Genomic DNA, 13,771 nt, shown 5'->3' with positions numbered 1-13,771 from the left:
GTGGTAGTCATTTTGATCAGGGGCACAGGCTTTGCTTCCATATGTTAAAGGTGCAGAACATCAAAGTTGTCTAGCACAGTCACAAAACTAGTTTCTAATCTAATCTGTGCCGTAGTCACCTGACATGTCTGTATGACATTTCAGTATACTCTACTTTTCCTGGAGTAAATTGGAATTTGGAAGAGCCTAGAAATTATGTTTTAAACTAAAATTCTTAAGTTATTCTTAAACACTCTAAAGTTTAGTAGTCCACACACTTAGAGCAGCCACTAGAGAGACTTTCAGAGGAATAATTAGAGATGGCAATAACATGAAAGCTTTGTTTCTAAACTTTGTCATGGGAAAGTTCACTATTTGTACATATTTATTATCTTATTCCATAGACTGAGTGTGGATGTCAATTCACATCGAAACTGGAAGGAATGTTTAGGGATATGAGCATCTCAAACACAACTATGGATGAGTTCAGGCAACATCTACAGGCAACAGGGGTAAGAGTCTGCATTACTTTATGTTTTATTAATTTATTTATTTACTTTATGATCTCCCTCTCATCCCATTCCTCTCTCATCCACTTGTCTTCCCTTTCTCTTCAGAAAAGGGGAGCCCTCTCATGCATTTCAGCCAGCCTTGGCTTATTAAGTTGTAATAAGTCTAGGTTCATCGGGGCTGGAGATGGCTTAGGGATTAAGAGTACACACTGGTCTTCCAGAGGTCATGAGTTCAATTCCCAGCAACCACATTGTGGCTCACAAACATCTGTAATTGGATCTGATGTCCTCTTATGGTGTGTCAGCAACAGCTTGTTCCTATACATTAAATAAGTAAATAAATCTTTAATAGGCTAGATGAGGCGGCCCAATGGGGGAAAGGGCCCCAAAAGACTGGCAGCAGAATCATGGACAGGCTCTGCTCCCGTTGTTAGGAGACCCACAAGATTAAGGAAGCTATACAACTGTAACATTTGCGGGGGTCCTAGGTCAGTCAGTCCCATGTAGGCTCCCTCTGCGATTTAGTCTCTCTTAAGCCTCTGTGGGCCCAGGTTAGTTGTGCTGTAGGTTTTCTTGTGTCCTTAAACCCAAGCTCCACTTAATGTTTGGCACTAGGTCCCTTCATCAGTTTATGTCAGTTGCTGGGTGAAACCTCTCTGACAATTTTGCTAGGCTCCTGTCTGCAAGTAGAGCAGAATATTGTTAATACTTTCAGTGATGAGATTCTTCTCATGGCTTGGGTCTCAGATGTTGGACTAGTCATTGGTTGGCCACTCCCTCAAGTTCTGCTCCATCTTCACCTCAGAACACAAATTGTAGGCCAAAAGTTTTTGTGTTTGGATTTTTGCCACTGAAGATGGCTAGTTCAGGCTCCATATCCCCAATTGCTAGGAGTCTCAGCTAGGATCACCCTCATAGATTCCTAGGAGTTTCCATTGACCTGTTTCTAGTTTGTCCCAGAATGTGACCCCTATTCGAGGTGTCTCTTCCAGTATTCCTCTGTCTTCCTCCCCACCTAATCCCCATCCATGTCTACTCCCCTCCCTCTGTCCACCCATGATACTGATTTTACTAGTGAGGTTCACAAGTCCCTCTGCTTATTACTTATCTTCTTTTGGTCTGTGGATTGTAACAGTTGTCCTTTACCTTATGACAAATATCTACTTATAAATGAGTACAAGTGAGTGAGTATAAGTGAGTACTTATGTGTCTCTCTTGGTCTAAGTTACCTCACTCAAGATGGTCTTCTCTAGTTCCATCCATTTGCCTGTAATTTTCATGATGTCTTTGTTTTTAACAGCTGAGTAGTATTCCATTTATATTGTATAAATGTACCACATTTTCTTTATCCATTCTTCAGTTGAGGGACATCTAGGTTATTTCTACTTTCTGGCTATTATGAATAAAGCTGCACTGAATATAGTTGAGCAAGTGTCCCTGTGGTATAGTACAGGTGTGTGGCATCTTTTGTGAGTATACTCAGGAGTGTTGTGTACCTTAAGCTGGGTCTTGGTGTAGAACTACGCCCAGTTTTCTGAGAAACTGCCCAATTGATTTCCAGAGTTTGTAATCTGAATAGCAGTAGAGAAGTGTTCCCACTACACATGAGCTGTCACTTGAGATTTTGATCATAGCCATTCTGACAGGTATAAGATGAATTCTCAGAGTTGTTTTGATTTGCATTTTTCTGGTGGCTAGGGGTGGAGAACATTTTCTTAAGTGCTTCTTGTCCATTAGAGAATCCTCTGTCAAAAATTCTCTTTATATTTGTACCCCATTTTTAAATAAGGGTATTGGTTTGTTGATGTCTAGTTTTTTTAGTTTTTCATATTTTGTGTACAACCCTCTGTTGGATGTGGGATTGGTGAAGATATTCCTATTCTATAGGATGTTGTTTTGTCCTTTTGGCAGGATCTGCATTAATTTATCTCAAATGTTGGATCTTTGCTTTTATATTTTGGAAGTCTGTTCCTTCCGTTTTATTAGTATCTTAGGCAATTCCATATACTTTAAGGGCACTCTTTACATGCAGTTAGAGTAGTTGGAGCTAGACAAGTAGCTCGGTGGTTAAGAGCTTTTTCGGTACCCAGTCCATGTTAGGCAGTTCAGAACTGCCTGAAACTCTACCTCCAAGGTCTCTGACACCTTCTCTGTATCAAGAGGGCAACTGTGCTAAAGCACACAAAGTCATATAAAAAATATCTTGAAAAGTAACTATTTATGATACAGAATTTAAACTTTAACTCTACTAAGCTTTTTCCTGTGTTGGAAACAGTTGTTTTATAGCAGCTGTGTCAGCCAAACAAATGGAGCTCCCTGAATTTGAATTTTGTTAAAATGTTGCAGACCTTCAAGCTGAACATAACTCTTAAGGGAATTTAGCCAGCATAGTGGTTCTTTAATTTCCTTTTTGGAGTCATGCAATAGATATCTTAGGTTTTTTTTTTTTTTTTTAATCTATTAATACCTGTGATTATTTATAGAATTATGTGAATTTATAAATATTTTTTTTTCTTTTTAACAAGGGCAGAAAGCCTAATGGTGAGAGTGATGTTAGTATGTATTTTTATTGAAGTTGACATCTATCATACAGATAGATGTTTATTGAAAAATACATAACACTGTACCTACAGCTAATGTTATGCTGGGTCTTGGTGTAGAACTACGCCCAGTTTTCTGAGAAACTGCCTAATTGATTTCCAAAGTGTCTAATGTGGTAGAAATGTTAAATGCAGAGGTGAAAGATACAATTTTGTCTAAATTGCCATGTATTCATTTCAAATAATTGTAGTTATTTGGAATATATTTAAACAGATCCAATATCATTAAGAAAATCATTTTCTTTATAAGATTCTAGTCATGGAGACTTGTATGTGTAGGTAATGAATCTAGTTCATCTCTTTCTATTTGTATAGGTATCTTTAGGTGGTGTTGATCTCACAGTCCGGGTTCTCACAACAGGATATTGGCCTACTCAGTCAGCCACACCAAAGTGCAACATCCCACCAGCACCAAGACATGCTTTTGAGATATTTAGAAGGTAACACCTAAATAAGACTCTTTTTCTGACTATTGGTAACTAAATTTGAATTCTTATATTCCTAATTGATTTTATGTGTCTACATACACACACGTGCCACTTTAAACCTCATCTTTCGAAGAATTTATATTAGTAACTTTTAGCATGTAAGAACAGATTGCATAAAACTTGAAGAAGAGTTTCAATGTCCTTTCTTCAGCATTGGTGCATGTTAGTATCAATCATGGCCTTAGGATAGGCTGTGAAGAAAATCTTAAGAGTTGGCTTGGTCAAAGTATACAGGAGAAGTTATTTACTCTGTTGGTGTCTAGTTAGGTTGCTTTGGGCTTATACCAACACCCCATATCCTACCTCATTTATCTTTCTCTTATGTAAAAAGCATGAACAGAACTTAATTCCTAAGGGCTTCCTTCATCTTTTAATATCTCTTATCTATGTGTTTGCTAAGGGTTATTTTAAAATGTATTTCAGATGAGTAAATTGTATGATTTTCTAAAACTTGGCTTGCTTTGCTCCAGGTTCTATTTAGCCAAACACAGTGGTCGACAGCTCACACTCCAGCATCACATGGGTTCTGCAGATCTCAATGCCACCTTTTATGGTCCAGTTAAAAAGGTAATTATTGACACTTTTCAATACGCAGGGCAACTTAAAATTCATGTACAGAAGTGCTGTCACTCCCTGTCTCATGTATTGGACATCTTCATTTTTTTGTTTTTTGGGTTTTTTTTTTTTTTTTTTTTTTTTTTGCCAACTGCATTTGAAAATGCCAAGAGAATGTCTTCTTTAAAAATAAAATATTAAAGAGATTATGTATTGTATTTTTAAGAGTAAGTTTGGGATCCTATTGCTGAAAATAGTATAATGTGAATTATTTTAAAGGTATACAAAGCAAAGCCATGTACCCCTTTTTAAAATCCTGTTTGTCTTATTTCTGGTAAATAAAAACTAGGAGATTGGCACTTGATACTTTATTCATAGAATTTTTTTTTGTTAATATAACAGTAATTTGTTTCCTTTTAGTATTTTTTTAGGGTTTTGAGGTGTAGACTAGTAATTTATTCTTATTACTTGATTTAAATCAAGATGAGGCCATTTGCCTTAAAATTGAAAAATCAATCAAGACTTAGCAAAAATTTTTAATCTAGATTATAACCTAGACTTGTTATTTATGAATCACATTTTAGTATTGATAACTAAGTATATAACATGATTTTATATGCAGCTAACATAGATGAGGAACTTTATAATTTATTTAGTTGAAAAATATTTGACACTGTTATCGATTAAGTATATAATCACTTTTGGCTACATTTACATATTCACTGTGTAGGGGATAATTACTTAGTAAGTAGGTATGTGCATGTGTGCATGCTTGTGTGTGTTTTAAGCATGTTTATATTGGAATGGGTTATAATTTTATTGGAGCAGAGGAGGTTATAGGATTTATTTCTGAAAATATGGCTAAGGTTGGTAGGAGATAATGTCTTGGCTTTTTGTTTTTTTGTTTTTGTTTTTAAATTTAACAGGAGGATGGATCTGAGGTTGGTGTTGGCGGTGCACAAGTAACTGGTTCTAATACACGGAAGCACATACTGCAAGTCTCCACTTTCCAGATGACCATATTAATGCTTTTTAATAATAGAGAGAAGTACACATTCGAGGTATGGATTATAGCAGTAATACGTTTGACTGGTGCTATTGTTTTCGCTTACTTGTTACTTGAGTCTTGCTTTAGTTTAAGAGATAGCTTTGAATACCAGTCGGGAAAACTTGGTAAATTGTAGCCATTGAACTTTTTGTGCTTCATCCATTACTGGGTCATGTTTTGTTCTGTTGTTCTTCATTGACGTTATTGAGGTACAGCTTTCATATTTTATAGGTGGAGAGCTTGCTAAGCTTTAAAAGTGGGGTGCCAGTGTGTCATGAATGCTACCTCTTTTTTTAATTCTATAGTCAGTTCCCTCTAATTTTGTTGCAAGTTAGCTAATGATTAATGTTTTATTTCTATGGGTTGTTTTGCCTTTTAAAGAATGTTATATAAATGTAATACAATTATGTCTGTTTTTTGTGTTAAGATTTCACAGTTAAGTGGTTTTTGCTTTGTTTTGGTTTTTTTTTTTTTTTTGTTTTTGTTTTTGTTTTTTCCTTCAGATTCATCCCTAATGTATAGTCCCAGTAGCTGGTTCTTAACTGCTGAATAATGTTTTACTATGATTTGCTACATTTTCTCCATTATTTCACTTGCTGATATAAGTTTTTGGGTTGGTACCAGATTGTTCTGTTAAGAATAGAAACATAGAACTGGAAAGATAACTCAGTCAGCAAAGTCACTACATTACCTGGGTTTGATCACCTTAACCATCATTTTAAAAGCCAGGTATTATGGCGTGCACACATTATCCAAGCACCAGGGAGATGAACCATGGGCCTGTGAGAGAATTTTACTGTTGTAACAAAACACCATGACCAAGGCAACTTGTAAAAGAAAGCATTTAATTGGACTTACAGTTTCAAGTGATTAGAGCATATGATGGCAGAGAAAAGGTATGGTGACAGGAACAGCTGAGAGCACTAGTCTCTTGAAAACACAAAGCCCACCACTAGTGAAACCTCTCCTCCAACAACAGTTTTTAAAATTACATTTTTACTTATTTTCTATGCACTTGGATGCTTGCATGTATGTGCACACATGCTAGGACATGTGTGTGAAAAAGAATAACTTGCAAGATTCTTTTCTCCCTTACCATGCAGGCCCTGAGGAGCAAGGGTGGAATTTGGTGGCAAGCACCTTTACTGCCCAGTCATCTCTAAGCCTGGTTACATAAAATTTAATGAGTCTTTTCCTATATGGGTAAATGTCACTTGTTGTTGAAATGAGTATTATCTTAATTTTTGAAGTAAGGTCATTTGGGGGGGGGGGCTTTAAAATTGGGTTGGAGAGATGGCTCCGTGGTTAAGAGCACTGACTGCTCTTCCAGAGGTCTTGAGTTCAATTCCCACCAACTACATGGTAGCTTACAACTATCTGTAATGGGATCTGATGCTTGTGTCTGGTGTGTCTGAAGACAGTGACAGTGTACTTACATACATAAAATATGACAATTTTTTAGCCATCACTTACAGGAAGAAAAGATGAGTTTGAAATTAATAGCAAGAAGATAAAACTTAATCTATTTTGGTGCTTGCCATCTTATTTTCTGTTTTCTGGCAAACATATTAAGAAAACGTCATTTTTATATGATATGTTAAAGCCTATAATTTGAGATATTTTAGTTCAGTGGCCAAGTCAAGACAAATTATATGGAATTGCATGGAGTCCTAATTGTTGATGAAGCAAACATGGAGTATATCTTAGCCAAACAATATACATAAACTTTTCTAAAGAGATGGAATTCAGTTATACATTTTAGAAATAGTTTTTGGTTATAGGCATCAGTCAGTGCATCAAGTTTTCTGTGGTGATGAGGATCAAACCTAGGTCATTCAGCAAGTAAGTTTTCTGCAAACTGAATATATATCCTAGATTCAGTAGGGTTCAGTTTGGTTTTTGCTTGCTTGTTTTGAAGAGCATAGTTGAGACAAGATGGTTATTCTAGAATCCCCAGTAGATATTTTTTGAGGCTTTTTTGTGAACATTTTATGAAGAGTGTCTCATATCTGATAAATAGCTAATTTGATTTTTGAGAGCTCTGTGTATAAAGAACTAGTAAAAAGTATGATGGGAAAATACAAATTCATTTTCCAAATCTACTATAGAATAGATGTATTAACTTCAGTGGTTGAAGGCATTTTCTCTTTTTCAACCAACTTGGGATATATTGATATTAATGGTCAAATTATAGGTGGAAGTTAATTAGATTATTGTTCTAACATTGCCAATTTTAGCTATGTCATATACCAAGAGTTTTCTGTATAGAAATCCATGCAATGTAATGGACCTCAAAATTTTGAGTTCCCCATACCTAGAATCTAATTAAGGCAATGTAAGAATATGCATGACACTTAACTTGGTTTTACACTTTATGTTAAATCTGTTGCTTAAGTTTCATTAGCCAGCTCTTTTACAGAGATTAGAAGCATTATAGTACTTGATAAGGAAGCTGACCTTATAAAAGTCTTGTAATTCAGTAAAGTGGGTGTATCAGCCACATACCAAATCCCAAAATGATGTGATTTAAAACATCCACTAACAGTCTGTTATCACTTGGTTTCTGAGTTAAGTGCTTAGCAGGACCTCACTTGGATAGTTATGGCACAAGATCCTTTTGACTTAAGACTCTTGACAGGTTGTATTTAAATGTCAGGTTGAGCTTAGAAAATCTACTGTTTTGATTGGGCTTGAGGGATATGCTTACAAAGTGTTTTGCATGATGGGCAGATTGGTTGTTGCTATTGGTAAATGTCTGTAGTTCGTAGTTTCTTTCCATATAGGCCTTTTCACTTGACCTTTTGGTCATCTTCACATCGTAGTGCCTCATTTTTTCCTAGAGTAAGCACTCCTAGAGCTCTGAGAAGAAACTATGCTATCTTTGTGATCTTGGGACTCACATTATTGTCCCCCCCTTACTTGTTGGTCTCCCAGTTGGTTTGTGAGATAGCAGAGTGCACAATTCCTTTTTTTTTGGTAATTTTAAGGTAAATATGCTTGCCACCAAGCCTGTTGCCCTGAGGTTGATTCTGGGACCCACATGGTAGAAGTTGAGAACTAACTTCTGCAAGTGAAATGGGACAAATACATGCACACACAGAGACCCAGTAAATAAATAACTGTAATAAAAGTGTTTAAAAACATTACCAAGATTGTTATGAGCTATGTTGAAATCTGACAGGGAAGATTTTGTAGTGTCATATTTAATTCATAGTAATAAAGTTGTTCAGAGTTTTTGTTTTGGGGGTCGCTTTGTTTTGTTTGAGGTGATGTTTTTTAATAAAGTTCACTGTAATCTACAGTAGTTACAAGGATCATAGAATGTAGTAGCTTACATCTTGGTTTCAGTAACTAACATCTGGTTTGCAAACCAGCATGACTGTATCAATGCTCTATAGTATGCTTTTTAAAGGCTTTTATGAGTCCCAAGTGTAAGCTAATTTAGACTTTGATACCAGGTATACTTGAAGTGGAAAACCTTTAAGTATTTCATCCAATTCAGGGTGTGGTGATGCATGTGTCTTTATCCCAGCATGAGAGGCAGAGGCAGGCAGATGTCTGAGTTCAAGGATAGCCAGGGTTATGCAGAGAAACCTTCCTTGTCTAGAAAGAAAAACTATTTTTCATTTGAAATTTATGACAGTCATACACCACATAGTATGTGTAATACGTAATAGAGGAAAATATTTAAGCATATTCATAGAAATCTTTGTGGTTTGCTACATATTTATTGACTAATAAAAGGGTTGTAGATGATTACATGATAGTTTAAAATACAATTGAATCAGACTCAGCGAAATAGACAGAATTCTTGAAATAAATCTGTACCTAACACAGCTGTGTTACTAGTTCTGTGTTCAGTTCTTCGAATATAATTAAAATAGGTTATAGCTAACTACCTATAGTCTAAAATAAGACCCATTTAGCTTCCTATTAATTGTAATGTCTACAGCAGTAGTAAGCATGTAATTATTTGAAACAAATGTGTAAAATAGCACTTCACAGAATTAATTACTTTAAATCATATTTCCATAGAGCATGTGTGAAGTAAGGCATGTGGTGATCCTGTTGACAGAACAGCAAATTAAAAATTAAAAGCCTTTCTCCAGGTGTTGTTTTTCCTGTATAGCATTGTATCATAACATACACAAAAGTTATCAATTAGAACTGAGAATAGATGTCTTAGATTTTTGTGTTTAATGTTACTTTCCAGTAGTCAAATTTTATTTTTATCCCAGAGGCAGTAAGTATAGTTGATCAAAGTTCTAATGTTTGTTTTCAATGAAAGCTTGAACAAAGTGTGCTGTAAGTAAACTTAGAATATAGTAAATATTCCTGAGCCTATTGTAGCAGTTTATTCTATCTGATGCTGTCAGGTTCCTGGTGGTGCCTCCAAATGGCATTTTTAGAGCCTATTGTTTAGTTTTTTGAAACAGAAATGCCCTTGCCTTTTAACAATTTATAATTTGTTCAAATAATAAGATTTTAGTAGCAAGTAATAATATTCAGGAGATTCTTTATAGTAAATGAATTCCTCAATAGAATTAACCTTTCTCTAGCTACTGCTTGATTGACTTATTTGCTGATTAAATGATGTACTTTTAATCTTTGTGGGAAAAATCTAATTATATTAAATCTAATGAAATTTTCAGGAAATTCAACAAGAGACAGATATCCCTGAAAGAGAACTTGTTAGAGCCCTCCAGTCCCTTGCCTGTGGTAAGCCAACACAGCGGGTCCTCACAAAAGAACCCAAATCCAAGGAAATAGAAAGTGGCCACATATTTACAGTTAATGATCAATTCACATCCAAACTACACAGAGTCAAGATTCAAACAGGTATCTGGAATTAAGATTTCCTCTTTAAAATTATGTATATTTTACATAGAAAAGTTTTACATCTGCTGGATTTTTCCCTCTTAAAAAGTAGTAGTTTTGTTGTTAATAAAAGTATGCTTGGTCCTAAGATGAGAAACAGGGTAAGTTTTGGAATTGTAAAGCCAATATTACCTTGAATTTAAAAGCTAAGTCAACACTGTTGTGAACAGTTTTTAGTAAAGTCTGTTATGTTGATAGTAATAACACTATTCAGTATGCATAATCAGTTTAAGGTTTTTACTTTCTGTTTGTAAGTGGCAAAAAGCCTTCTCATTTTCTTCATTGTTTAAATTTAAAGCATTCTTGCTACCTGGTTTCAAGGTTAATGTTAGAACAGACAAACACCTCAGAACACACATCTTGAAGTAAGATGTTTTTCTTCATTCAAATACGGTATTACACTCAAGAAAAATAATTTCATAAAATGTATATACCATCTGTATTTCTATATGCTCAACTGTCTTGGTGCTTTCTTTTGCATGTTAGCTTTCAGGACTGTGATTCTTTCAGTGTTTTCATGTTACCACTTATTTTATTTTTTTAAATCTAAACCCATAACGTACTTCCTCTTATTTTTTTTCGTTGAACATGGGTGGAAAATAATTCTTTATGTAGATTAATTTTATTGGCTTTTACTCTTTTTCTTATATAATACCGAATATAGTTTTATCTTATGCATGTGTCTCTGTGTGTCTGAGTAAGAAAGACTTAAGGATGGATGGGTAGACAGCCATAAGATACCTGGGCTGTAATCTAGGGCCTTACACATGCTGGACCAAGTGCTTCTAACACTAAGCCATATACCCAGCAGAAAGCCGTATTTTTAGTTAACAGTGCTTGCTTTTTTTTTTTTTTTTTAAAAAGATTTATTATTTTATGTATGTGAGTACACTATAGCGGTCTTCAGACAGATCAGAAGAAGGAAGGCATTGGATCCCATTACAAATGGTTGTGAGCCACCATGGGGTTATGATTACTAGGAATTGGACTTGGCGCCTCTGGAAGAGGAGTCAGTGCTCTTAACCACTGAGCTGTTTTCCCCAGCCTGAAAGCAGTATTCTTAACCAAGAAACTTTACCTACAAGTAGCTAAATAGTTATGCATACCAGAAGTGTTTTTGTTGAAATAAAACTTGAAAGCCATGATGGAAAAGTAGGAGTTGAGGACTGAAAGTCCCAGTCAGTTTTTAAATTGTGTAGTACTAATGTTACCACTGAAGATATCCACTACCTTGTTCTTCTATGATAGACATTATTCTAGTCTGCCAGGCATGTATCTAGTACAATTTTAATCCCAGAATTCAGGAGGCCAAAGCAGGTGAAACTCTGTGAGTTTGGGGACATACTGGTCTAAATAGTTGGTTCTAAGCCAGTCAGGGACACATGATGAAACTCTTTTAATAAAAGACAAGACTTTATTTTCCTCCTCTAAAGCTAACTTCTAAGTTTGCAAAAGAATAATTCTTGAGGCAAGTGTGAATGTTTGCTTATTGTGTTTACTTGTGTGCATACTCCGAGATGAATTTAATACTAAATTATTTTACATCTTATTATTAGCCAACTCTGATAAATAGTTTTATTTCTATTTTAGTTGCAGCCAAACAAGGTGAATCAGACCCAGAAAGGAAAGAAACGAGACAGAAAGTAGATGATGACAGAAAACATGAGATAGAAGCTGCCATAGTGCGAATCATGAAGTCTCGGAAGAAGATGCAGCACAATGTCTTAGTAGCAGAGGTAAGGACACTTCAGGGCCAGCGTCATCGTCACAGCACTGCTCACCAAGAACAAGACGCTGTGCATGAACACTGTCAGTACGCCTTTATAAATAAGTCACCTGCGTTTCTGAACATTAGTACCACTTACCATTTTTTGGAGAGGGTCTTTTTATAAGTTAGGAAATAAATACCCATGGCGGGCCATTAACATAGTTGAGACTTGAGAAGTAGAGCTGGCAGTTGGTTCATTAGCCAGTGATGGCAAGAGAGAAGGGTGAGTGAGCCTGATGAGCTTCTGGCTTGAGTGAGCAGACAGAAGCTGGGCCCTTAACTACAGAGTGGTCCAACTCTTAATTAATAATGGTTTGTACAGTTGACTTTATTGTATGCTTACATATATTCACAGGGAGGAGGTGACTGTGGCATTGAAAGTCTTTTAAGTGAGAAGGCCAGACCTTAAATTAGGAACTCACATTGTATGGAAATATAGTCAGAACTGAATCCATACTAAATTTTTCAGGAAATAACAAAAGAAAAAAACTGGGAGAAAGAGCCCTACAGTTCCATATTCAGGAGCAATGAGAATGCTTAATGAATGACACTGAAAAGAAGCCCTTGTACACTGGCTTTAAAGGGGCTCTTTCTGAACCAATGGCGCTAATGCCATGAGTCTTAGAAATAGAGATTCTTGGTCTACCCAAACTTAGTGAATCAGAAATTCTAGTGTCCACAATCTGGCCTTTAACAGGCTCTGCATAGGTGATTATGAAATGTGTTCAAATCCAGAGTTGAAGACCACCAGTTCGAGAGTTGATTACAATTTAGACCCTATAAGGAAGGAGAATAAATGTAGTCACTAAATTTTTTAACTTTAAAGAAGTATGTCAGCTCTAGTAAAATGTAGGGATTTTTTGTTTATGTGGAACTGTTTTAGATAAAATGAGACTTTACCTTTTCTTTTTAGGTAACTCAGCAATTGAAGGCTCGATTCTTACCAAGTCCAGTTGTTATTAAGAAACGTATTGAAGGACTTATTGAGAGAGAATATTTGGCACGAACACCTGAGGATCGCAAAGTATACACATACGTAGCATAAAATGCATTCAGAAATTTGATTTATTCTTGGACTGTACTCTTCGCATGGACTGGGAAGTTCTTTTAAATCATACTATTAAGACGACCATCTCTTCTGTTAAATTGCAGTACATGTTTTAGACCACTCAGATCAAGCCTCTACTCCCTCTGAGAGTTTTCAACATCAGTTGATTGAGCTTCAGGCTTTCCAACGTTATCCCTGTAGAGATCATCTTTACAGTTCCTCGGGAAAATGTGAATGTGCCGCGTTTTGTTTTCAATATTGTATGAAAACAGGAAAAAAAATAAAACAAATTTAGAAAACACAGCTCATTAAAATAAAATTGTTGGATTTCATTTCCCCAGATCTTCAGTGTTGATGTAAATGTGTCTGTAGTGTTGCTTATTAGCACTTTGCACATTGTGTAAGTCGGGTAGCAAGAATGGCAAGAGATGCAACGTTCCCAGTCACCTTGCTCTGCTTGTGACACTTCCTTAGCCGGTATTGTTTAAAGGTTTGGTAAATATACAAAGACCCAGGCATACAATTGGTGCATGCTTTATCCTACCACTTGCACTTACTAGTCTCACAGCCTTATGACCAAGGACCTGTGTTTGGACATCAACACATACCTGAGTTGTTTTTCTCTATTGTAATCTGAGGTTTCCCAAATTAAGTTCTAAGATGATTAGGTTTTGCTCTGAGTTATTTCTAGAGAAAGAAAATATTTTAGTATGTATAAATTGTACAATAATTTTTTTGCTGTTGTACTTACTGCTAATAGTGGATTGTATAGGGTGGTGTTTTTATTTCATTTATTGTAGACAAAATAAATGAATTTAGTATTTACATCCACACTAACTGAAGTATGTCAGCACAAAGGTGGCAGCTGGTTATATTTAATTCAGTTCCTTTGAAA

The 13,771-nt window shown here is 35.6% G+C and overlaps 1 protein-coding gene across 2 annotated transcripts in view; it reads left to right on the top strand.

Annotated features, from left to right (window-relative positions):
• Positions 1-13,218, top strand: part of CUL3 (cullin 3) — a 35,988-nt gene extending 22,770 nt beyond the window's left edge. Inside the window, exons 9-15 of one of the 2 annotated variants that reach the window (XM_080932775.1) lie at positions 384-491; positions 3,407-3,531; positions 4,050-4,146; positions 5,061-5,195; positions 9,835-9,901; positions 11,651-11,796; positions 12,742-13,218. In XM_080932775.1, the coding sequence (XP_080788901.1) occupies positions 384-491; positions 3,407-3,531; positions 4,050-4,146; positions 5,061-5,195; positions 9,835-9,901; positions 11,651-11,796; positions 12,742-12,873 (810 nt within the window). In that variant the 3' untranslated portion in view covers positions 12,874-13,218. Of the gene's footprint in view, positions 1-383; positions 492-3,406; positions 3,532-4,049; positions 4,147-5,060; positions 5,196-9,834; positions 10,022-11,650; positions 11,797-12,741 lie in introns of both variants that reach the window. The other variant, XM_080932774.1, reaches the window with a different exon arrangement.
• Positions 13,219-13,771: the final 553 nt, after the last annotated feature.

Source organism: Micromys minutus, assembly GCF_963924665.1.
Source record: "Micromys minutus genome assembly, chromosome: 19".
Lineage (NCBI taxonomy): Eukaryota > Metazoa > Chordata > Mammalia > Rodentia > Muridae > Micromys > Micromys minutus.
Note: the sequence above shows the minus strand (reverse complement) of the source record. Positions and strands in the feature narration are given on the sequence as shown.